We start from the raw sequence: 10,341 nt of genomic DNA on the forward strand, positions 1-10,341 counted from the left end.
TGACTGATGCCTCTGACTGATGGCTTTGGTGTATGGCAAACAGGCACCAAATTGCACTCTCTGTGATGCCGTCTGGAGTGTCTGTGATATACCACCCACTCTGAATGGGAATTGCTTTCCTGCAGCTCCTGTGAGGTCCCTGCCAGCCTTGGCATCTCGTATAGCTCTTTGGCCCTGGATTTGGACATCAAATAGAGGACATGCCCTGAATTCTGTTAGGCAGTGTGGGACTGAAAACGGGACACATGCCATTATAGTCAGTGGAGGTATAGTAAATTCAACAGATGGAAAGGAGAGAGACCCAGCTCTCACGATGGTACATGACTACAATCTTTAATATGAATACCTGCATCAAGTTCCATGGAAATAAGGAGTACGAAAAGGTTCTTTTGGCCTTTATTTGGGCATAAGCTGTCCTGTCACTTGGTCAAAGGAATTTCCCAGCAGGCTCATACAGGATTCCCAAGATGTTGCCTGTCTCTATGAACTTCTCCATTACGCTTTGCTGTTACCCACATGTATCTTGGACCACCTCTGGCAGTTCAAATTTCACCAGGGATTTGCATCGGAACACCTGACTCCTGCCTTTGCTCTCCACTAATTCAGATAGGAGCTGAGACAAGGAGCTCACCTGCAGGTGTCTATTTTGCTCCCACCTGAACTGAGGCAAGAGGAATCCCACCTCCTGTGGCTTTGTGGTGTGCTTGGGAGGGAGCTGAGCATCCTTCAATTTTCATGAGTAGAAACGCAGGATGAGATGCCTCCATTGACCCATGGATCCCTTCCCTCAGCAGGGGGAAAGGAGATCCCTGCCTGCCTCTCTCTGGGTATCGGGTCTAACAACACAACCAAAAAATGTGGCATGTAGATGTAACCTTGTGTCTGAGAGGAGAATTTTATTTCAGGAAAGAAGTGTCTCTCCCTAGATGAGGGAGGCAACACCAGTGTTTGCTTCTGCCTGTTTCCCAGCAGGTTCCCCTGGAGCCCCAGGGACTCCTGGAGGGAGCCCAGAGGGGGCAGAGAAAGGGCTGCCTTGGGCTGGTCCTCTGCTGCTGAGCTGGGCTGGGCTTCTGGGCTGGAGGGAGCTCATGGCAAGCAGGCAGCACTGCCGAGAGACAGCTCTGCCCAGGAGCAGCTCCTCTGCAAAGCGCAGCAGGGCTGAGGGCACTGCCTGCAGGCACCGAGGGGAGAGGAGTGAAGTGAGAGGGAGGTTAAAGGCAGTCTGGGGTTGGAGGGAGAGGAGAGCTGACCTGGAGAAAAATCCTCACAGCCCTTGACAGGGTAAGTCTCTGGCTGCAGAGCAATGCAGCTGTGGTTCCTGGAATGATCTCCTAAAGCTGGCACATCCCACAGCCTATGTAATCTGTCAGGAGGACTCTCACAGCTTCTCCAGTGTAGAGAAAAATGCCGTGCTTTGGAGCACAGCTTCCCTGCAGCACCCTCAGAGGGACAGGGCATGTCAGCTGCCTTCACCCGGGGATGGCTGCAGAGTGTGAAGGTGGGTGTGCAGCCAGGAGTGCCCAGGGCTGTCCTTCTGAGCAGGGTCCTTGCGGCCAGGGGGGTGTGTGCTGGGACAGGGACTCTGCCGCTGGTCAGGGTAAGTACTCTGCCTGCCTGGGGAACTCCAGCAGCAGAGTGGGGAGAAGCTGTGGGTGGAAACACGACTTGCAGCAAGGCAGCGTCCTTCTGCTGACAAGAGGGTGCTGTGTGGATCAGGGCTGCTCACAGCTCCAGATCATCCCCAGTACATTTCCAAGGGCACTTTCCAAGGGCAAGGTCAAAGCAGGGATTGCTATAAAGTTAAGGAGCTTTCCTGAGTTTGGTTTTCTGTTTCCTACTCTTGGAGAATTTTCAGGGGAAATGGAAAATGAGCTGTCATGCTTGAAGAAATCAGAGACTCCTGAGCTGTAACTCTGAGGGAACAGTAAGTCTGACAGGAGCCTCCTGAAGTAGAGCACAGGGAATGAGAACAATTGCCTGGCTGTGTTGGTGTCTGGGAGGTGGCATGTAACTCTTTCTTGACTGCCAAGCTGCCTCTGCATTTGCCTCTCTTAGCCACTCAATCACTGCATTTTTCCTTGATTCTCCACTAGTCTGTGTTATTGCTAATGTAATCTTGTTCTGGCTGTCTGATTCTCTGGGGTGGGAGTTTCAGCCACACACTGATCTTATTGGTCCTGCCATGCAGCTGTGACCATGGCAACAAGGTTACAGGTGTCCAAGCTTTCCTCCAAGCTGTGGGGCTGTGGGCAATGCAGCCTGTGTCATTCCCTAGGAAATGAGCTGACTCTCCCTTCCTGAGATACCATCATCAGGACGCTTGGCTATTTTCTTGGGGTGACCTTCAAAGTTGTGTGCTACCCTCCAGGATGCCGATCTGTCCCATAGCATGTTGGTGTCCCTGAATGCCCCATGGAAAAACACAGAGACACCATGAGTGAGTAAATACTGCTGGGTTTGTAAAATGAACCATGTGTGTCCTTGGCAAGAAATGTGGTGCAGAGACGTTGAGACATGGGGAGTCACTTGGTGCTGGGCAGTGGGTCTCTCTGCTCTCAGTTGTGCCTGGAGTCTTTTCAGGTTAACACAGGAGTGTGATTACACTACATCTCAGAAAGGTGCAAGCTCAGGCTAGCTGGCAACAAGACAGAGTGACAGACCAGGTCCCTTCATTATGCACTGTGATACAGGCAGTATTCTTTCCTCACAGGACCCACTTTGCTTTCTCCGAGTGCAGCAGAAATGATAGTGTTTCTGAAATCCAAGAATATTACCAGGTGTGATGGGGGAGAGCTGTAACACCCACTCCCACCCCCCCCAAACAATGCTTTGATTGTGTTTTCTTAGCCCTGGGAGTGCAGATGTTGACAAACAGTTTTACACTATAAGTGTTTTCATCTGAACAATTCAAACACCAGGACTGACCCCCCCCGACAGACACCATTCCCAGAAAGGCCTGGGATGATTCCTTGGCAGCCAGTACGCAGAGGTCCTGGTCCTCAGGGCACACTCAGCCAGCACCAAACAGAGCTCCAGCAATGGAGCTGAACAAAGAAATCATTGCAATAGTAAAGGTGCTGTGAACGTGTAGTATGAGAAATGGCTTTGATTTTGGTCAGAGAATAATGCCCTAACTTGTCACTGCCCTTGCCTCCCTGTTCAGTGCTCCACACCCAGAGGCAGCAGATGTCCAACAGCAGCTCCATCACTGAGTTCCTCCTCCTGGCATTTGCAGACAGGCAGGAGCTGCGGCTCTTGCACTTCTGGCACTTCCTGGGCATCTACCTGGCTGCCCTGTTGGGCAATGGCCTCATGATCACTGCCGTAACCTGTGACCACCGCCTCCACACACCCATGAACTTCTTCCTCCTCAATGTCTCTCTCCTTGACCTTGGCTCCATCTCCACCACTGTCCCCAAAGCCATGGCCAACTCCCTCTGGGACACCAGGGCCATCTCCTATGCAGGATGTGCTGCACAGGTCTTTCTGTTTGTCTTTTTGATCTCAGCAGAGTATTTTCTTCTCACTGTCATGGCCTACGACCGTTACATTGCCATCTGCAAACCCCTGCACTACGGGACCCTCCTGGGCAGCAGAGCTTGTGTCCACATGGCAGCAGCTGCCTGGGGCAGTGGGTTCCTCTATGCTGTGCTGCACACTGCCAATACATTATCACTACCCCTCTGCCAAGGCAATGCTGTGGACCAATTCTTCTGTGAAATCCCCCAGATCCTCAAGCTCGCCTGCTCAGATGCCTACCTCAGGGAAGTTGGGGTACTTGTAGTTAGTGTCTCTTTTGGATTTGGGTGTTTTGTTTTCATTGTGCTGTCCTATGTGCAGATCTTCAGGGCCGTGCTGAGGATCCCCTCTGAGCAGGGACAGCACAAAGCCTTTTCCACCTGCCTCCCTCACCTCGCTGTGGTCTCCTTGTTTATCAGCACTGTCATGTTTGCCTACCTGAAGCCCCCCTCCATCTCCTCCCCATCCCTGGACCTAGCGGTGGCAGTTCTGTACTCAGTGGTGCCTCCAGCCTTGAATCCCCTCATCTACAGCTTGAGAAACCATGAGATCAAGGATGCCCTGAGAAAACTAATCACTGGATGCTTTTCATAAGGAATAAACTGCCTGTTGTCTTTTGCATAGGATTCATAATATATCTTAGTACAGGGTCAGCCTATCCTGCTATTTCTTTTATGTATATTTTGGGTTTGATGGCTTCTTTAATTATTTTGGATTGGTTTTTTGTTTGTTCGTTGGTTTTCTTTTATTTTACTTATTCTAATACTTTCCACAAAGAAATGTTTTATTAGTGTGACTTGGATGCTCTGCAAATGAGGTGCACCTCAGTGAAAAAGTAAGGGTTCTGGTAATACCCCGGAGTTCCGGAGGGTGCACCGGTACTACCCCAGATCGTCGGGTGGGGGGGCCAGGCCTACCGCGGAGCATCAGGTAGGGATACCAGGCCTAACCTGAAGGGTCAGTTAGGAATGTCTGGTCTATCTCCGCGTGCCCTTAACGTCAGCAGTTGTACCCCAGTGAACCAGTAAGGGTTCAGGTACTACCCCAGAGTACCGGTGGGTGTACCGATACTACCGCAGAGTACCGGTGGGGGTACCGGCACTACCCCAGAAGATCGGGTAGGGGTGCCAGGCCAACAACGGAGCATCAGGTAGGGATACCGGGCCTACCCTGTACGGTCAGGTAGGGAGGCCGGGTCTAACCCAGTGCGCCAGTAGGGATAGCTGGTATACTCCGGTGCATCACAAAGGTTTCTGGTACAACCCCGGAGTACCGGTGGGGGAACTGGTTCTACCCTGGAACGTTGGGTTGGGATACTGGGCCTAATCCGGAGGGTCAGTTAGGAAGGGTGGGTCTAACCCTGCGTGCCCATAGGGTCGGCAGGTGTACCCCAGCGAACCAGTAAGGGTTTCGGTAAAACCCGGAGTACCAGTGGGTGTACCAATACTACCGCGGATTACCGGTGGGGGTACCGGTACTACCCCAGAGTGTCAGTTAGGGAGCCAGGCCTACCACGGAGCATAAGGTAGGGATACAGGGCCTACCATGGAGGGTCAGGTAGGGAGGACGGGTCAAACCCAGCACGTCTGTTGGGACACCTGGTGTACTCCAGCACATCACAAAGGGTTCCAGTACAACCCCAGAGTACTGGTTGGGGAACTGGTTATACCCCGGAACGTCAGGTAGGGATACCGGGCCTAATCCGGAGGATCAGGTAGGAAGGGCGGGTCTATACGTGCCTGCCCGTAGGGTCAGCAGGTACACCCCAGTGACCCAGTAAGGGTTCAGGTACAACCTGGTAGTACCTTTGGGTATACCAAAACTAACGCACCGTTGGGTGTACCGGTACTACTGCGGAGCATCAGGTAGGGACGCCAGGCCTACCACAAAGCATGAGGTAGGGATACCGGGCCTACCATGGAGGGCCAGGTATGGAAACCGGGTCTAACCCAGCGCGCCCGTAGGAACAGCTGGTATACTGCGGCGCATCACAAAGGGTTCCAGTACAATCCCAGATTACCAGTGGAAGAACAGTTCTACCCTGGAGTACCCGTGAGGGAACCGGTACTATCCCAGAGCGTTGGGTAGGGATACCATACACCGGAGCACCAGTAGGGATTTCGGTAAAACCCCAGAGTACCAGAGGGGTTCCAGTACAACCCGGGAATACCAGTGGGGGAAATGGTTACCCCGGTGCAATGGTAAGGGTTCGCGTACAACCTGGCAGTACTGGTCAGTATACCAAAACTACCGCGGAGTACCAGTGGGGGTACCAGTACTACACGGGAACGTCTGGTAGGGGTGCCAGGCCTACCGCAGAGCATCAGGTAGGGATACCTGGCCTACCCTGTAGAGTCAGGTAAGGAGGACAGGTCTAACCCAGCGTGCCTGTAGGGACAGCTGGTGTACTCTGGCACATCACAAAGTGTTCTGGTACAATCCCAGATTACCGGTGGGAAAACCGGTTTTACCCCAGAGTACCGGTAAGGGAACCAGTTCTACCCCAGAGCGTTGGGTAGGGATACCGTACCGCAGAGCACCAGTAGAGATTCTGGTAAAACACTGGAGTACCAGGGGGGTTCCTGTGCAAACCCAGAGTACCGGTGGGGATACCGGTTCTACCCCGGAATGTCGGGTAATGATACAGGTCCTAACCAAGAGGGTCAGGTAGGAAGGGCGGGTCTACCCCCGTGCACTAGTAGGGTCAGCAGGTGTACCCCGGCGCACAAGTAAGGGTTCCTTTACAACCTGGGAGTACCGTTGGGTATACCACAACAACTGCGGAGTACCGGTGGGGGTATCTGTACTACCTGGGAACATCAGGTAGGGTTGCGACGTCTAACACGGAGTATCAGGTAGGGATACCAGGCCTACCCTGTAGGGTCAGGTAGGAAGGACGGGTATAACCCAGAGCACCCTTTGGGAAAGCTGGTGTAGTCTGGCGCATAACAAAGGGTTCCGGTACAACTCCAGAGTACCAGTGGGGGTACCGGTACTACCCCGGAATGTCGGGTTGGGGTGCCAGGCCTACCGCGGAGCATCAAGTAGGGATACCAGGCCTACCCTGTAGGGTCAGGTAAGGAGCGTGCCCACCCGCGCACCTGTACGGACAGCTGGTGTACTCCGGTGCATCAAAAAGAGTTCCGGTACAACTCCAGAGTACCAGTGGGGGAACCAGTTCTACCCCAGAACGTCGGGTAAGGATACAGGGCCTAACCCAGAGAATCAGATAGGAAGGGCAGGTCTATCCCCACCCACCCGTAGTGTCAGCAGGTGTACCCCGGCGCACCAGTGAGGGTTCCGATATAACCCGGGAGTACTGGTGGGTATACATAAAATACCGTGGAGTACTGGTGGGGCTACTGGTACCACCCCGGATCTAACCCAACGTGACCAGAGGGACACCTGGTGTACTCCGGTGCATCACAAAGTGTTCCGATACAACCCCAGAGTACCGGTGGGGGAACCGGTTCTACCCCGGAACTTCGGGTAGTGATACCAGGCCTAACCCAGAGAGTCAGTTAGGGAGGGCGGGTGTAGGGTTTAGGGATTAATCCATGCGGGGCCCGGACGACGGAATACCAATGTGGTGATTAAAGTCGCCAGTTTATTGAGCTTAGCTAATCATTTTTATACAATTCTCTAAGCTGTTGAGAGACTTTGGCTACTACATGCAAGCACTTGGTATCCACACGCACAAGCATGAGTGGTGATTGATTACATTGGTACTGTCCACGCGCACAAGCATAAGAGGTGATTGGTTACATCGGTACTGTCCACGCGCAAAAGCATAAGCGGTGATTGGTTACATTGGTACTGTCCACGCGCACAAGCATAAGACATAATTGGTTGTGTTAATTAAAGCATACAAGACTTGTCTTAGTCCAATTGGTCAAGATAAGCCCCTGAATTGAGGTTGTTTGTGCCAAGTTCCCTTTATCGTGGAATGTGCAGCTGTGTTTTCCTAATTGGGATCTTTCTTCTTCTATCTTCTTATTTATTCTGTTCAAGGCCTTCTAAAGGTGCCTGGAACAGTCTTGTGACCATGAGCTATTTTCAGGTCCAATAACTAAGTTCCATATAACTGAACCCTACATCTCCCCCTCTCTCAACTTTTTTTTTTTTTTTTTTTTTTTTGATAGCATATTGCTGTCTTGTTCCGCAAACTTAGCCCAGCAATCAGTAGGTGTCAGTTTTATGTGGGTGTCCCTACGGAGGCAACTATGGTTTTGCTGCACACCAGCCTGATGCTCTTTGGAAAATCCCGGTATTTATACATTTGCAGAGGAATGGATTTTAGCACACGTGGCTGGCGGGTGCCAAAATCCACCTCAACTGAAAACCTATGACGCATGCACTCGCTGGCCAGGCGCACTGCACAAGTCATAGTTATCTTATCAATTCGTTCATGGGCTTTGTGATGCGGTTGTAATGCACTGAGAATTTTAATCTGTTATGTTAGCTAAGATGACCTACGCATTAGTTTTTGGCTGAGGTGGTATTCGCATTGCCACACCATCTGTGATGCTTCAGATGATGGTGGTCATATAAATCAAACGGAAGTCTATTGTGGGCTTGCACCTCTGAAAACATAAGCATAATCTCGTCCCAAGGTTATTAATGAAAAACGGACTTTCCCATCGCCCTATTTCTAGATTCTTAACTGAGTCTATGACCTTACTTCTAATTTTAGTTTTAACTAACTGTTAGCAACAAAATTAATTTTATTTTTTTTTTAATTATTATTTTTTTATTTTTTTATTTTTTTATGAATGAATGACTACATATCAGGTATCTTAAAACTACTTCCACACTCGGCTTCTATGAGTAATGTTTCGCCGAGTGCTGATTAACATTAAACCATATATATGTTTGCTTATTCTCTACAGCACTTATTCTAAACTGCTTATTCTCTATACAATTAGTTATAGATTAGTAGGTTAGTTGATTAGTTGAATGTCTGTTACAATGGTTAAAAAAAAAATATATTTTTTTTTTTTTATAATTAACTATCATTTCTACCCACTCGCACTAAAGTACATATCCAAACCTGATATCATATTCCATGTTTTTTACACACATTCTTAATCTCCACATTGACTGTCTCTGTCTTGATTTGTCTAGTCGGTCTATCTAGGGCTTCGGGACCTGCTGACGTCTCCGCTGCCTCTTGCTCTTGCTCTTCTGAATTGTTTGTGGCATCTGGTCGCTCGATCCATGGCTTGACCCATTTCACCGGTATCCAATGGGGTTGTTCGTTACCTGTGGAAACACAAGCATACCCTCTTCCCCACGTAAATAATTTGCAAGGTCCTTGCCACTGCTGTAAAACCAGATCGAATACTGAAACTTGCAGCTGATTTTTATCAACATTTTTGTTCCCACACATATGCCTATTATTTGGGATCTGATCCTCAGTACCACGTGGCTGTAGTCAATTCAAAACATACAGTGCTTTGCTTATTAACTCTTGGGGAGTACAGTGCCGCATATCTTCCCCCATTTTTAAAATGTTTAAACGATCCTTTAAGGTCCGATGTGCACGTTCAACAATAGCTTGACCAGTGGAATTATGGGGTACGCCAAAATTATGAGCTACCCCCCACATCTGTAAAAAAGTTTCTAATGACTGTGCGCGATATCCCGGCCCATTGTCTGTTTTAATTTCTGTTGGCACTCCCATGGCGGCAAATGCTGCCAAAAGGTGCTTCATTACGGCCTTAGCATTGGTTGATACATGAACAGTAGCCCACATAAGGCTTGACTATGTGTCAATAGATACATGAATAAATTTATATCTCCCAAAACTGGGATATTCCGTAACATCTGTTTGCCAAATTTGCAATGGTGATAATCCCTGGGGGTTCACCCCCTGTGGTTGTAAGTTTGGAATATTCGCACAGTCTGGGCAAGCAGCAAGAATAGCTCTGGTTTGCTGCAATGGAAGATTAAATTGTTTACTCAGCACTTTTGCCGACTGATGATAAAATTTAGGGGATAGCAGTGCTTGGCCAAACAAATCAGGTTTGGGTGTATTAAAATAGATGTTTGCATTGGCTACTACCAGTTGATTTACGTGCACATTACCTTCCACAATGAATCCCGGAAGTGTTGTATGGCTACGAACATGATCAATAAAAAATAAGTCTGTCTGGTTTTCTAGTAATTTTAAAAGTGTCATAAACAGCTGCTTATTGTTTACAGATTTTAGTAGGGACCTATGCACACGTTTGACTATCCCCATGACATATTGAGAATCTGAAATAATGTTGACAGGTGTTTTATCCCATTTTTTAAAAACAGAGCATACGGCTAATAACTTGAGCACTTGTACTGACCCCTCTGACAGAATGACTTCGGATTTCCAGGATCCATCCTGTAAATATACAAATCCTGCTTTACCTGTCTTGCTGCTAGCATCAGTAAAAACGGTAATGGCCTCCAGCGGCTTATTGCTGCAGATAGAGTGTGGTTCCATTGTTAACATTGTTTTAAATAATGGGTGAGGGGGGTAGTGATTATCCACTTCCCCCTTGAAGTCCAGCAGAGCTACTGCAAGGCAGTCATTTTTCGTCATGGCATTACTCACAATATCAAGTGACATAGGTAGAATGATTTTGTCCATTTGCCTCCCTGAAATTTGTATCGCCCTTACCCCTGCTTTTTGAATGCACATCCCCAGAGCTTCAATTCTAGTGACTACCGTTTTTGACATGCTAGCAGGCAAGAATATCCATTCTAGTATTACCAACGGGATTTGTTTTTGTTGCTCATGCCACTGACCCAAAATTCCCGTAACTTCCTTATCTGAGTTATATACAT

The 10,341-nt window shown here is 49.1% G+C and overlaps 1 protein-coding gene across 1 annotated transcript; it reads left to right on the top strand.

Annotated features, from left to right (window-relative positions):
• Nucleotides 1-3,186: 3,186 nt before the first annotated feature.
• On the top strand, nt 3,187-4,113 carry LOC126036881 (olfactory receptor 14C36-like). Its single transcript, XM_049797095.1, has one exon. It carries the CDS (start codon nt 3,187-3,189, stop codon nt 4,111-4,113), a length of 927 nt encoding a protein of 308 aa, XP_049653052.1.
• Nucleotides 4,114-10,341: the final 6,228 nt, after the last annotated feature.

Source organism: Accipiter gentilis, unplaced genomic scaffold (genome assembly GCF_929443795.1).
Source record: "Accipiter gentilis unplaced genomic scaffold, bAccGen1.1, whole genome shotgun sequence".
Lineage (NCBI taxonomy): Eukaryota > Metazoa > Chordata > Aves > Accipitriformes > Accipitridae > Astur > Astur gentilis.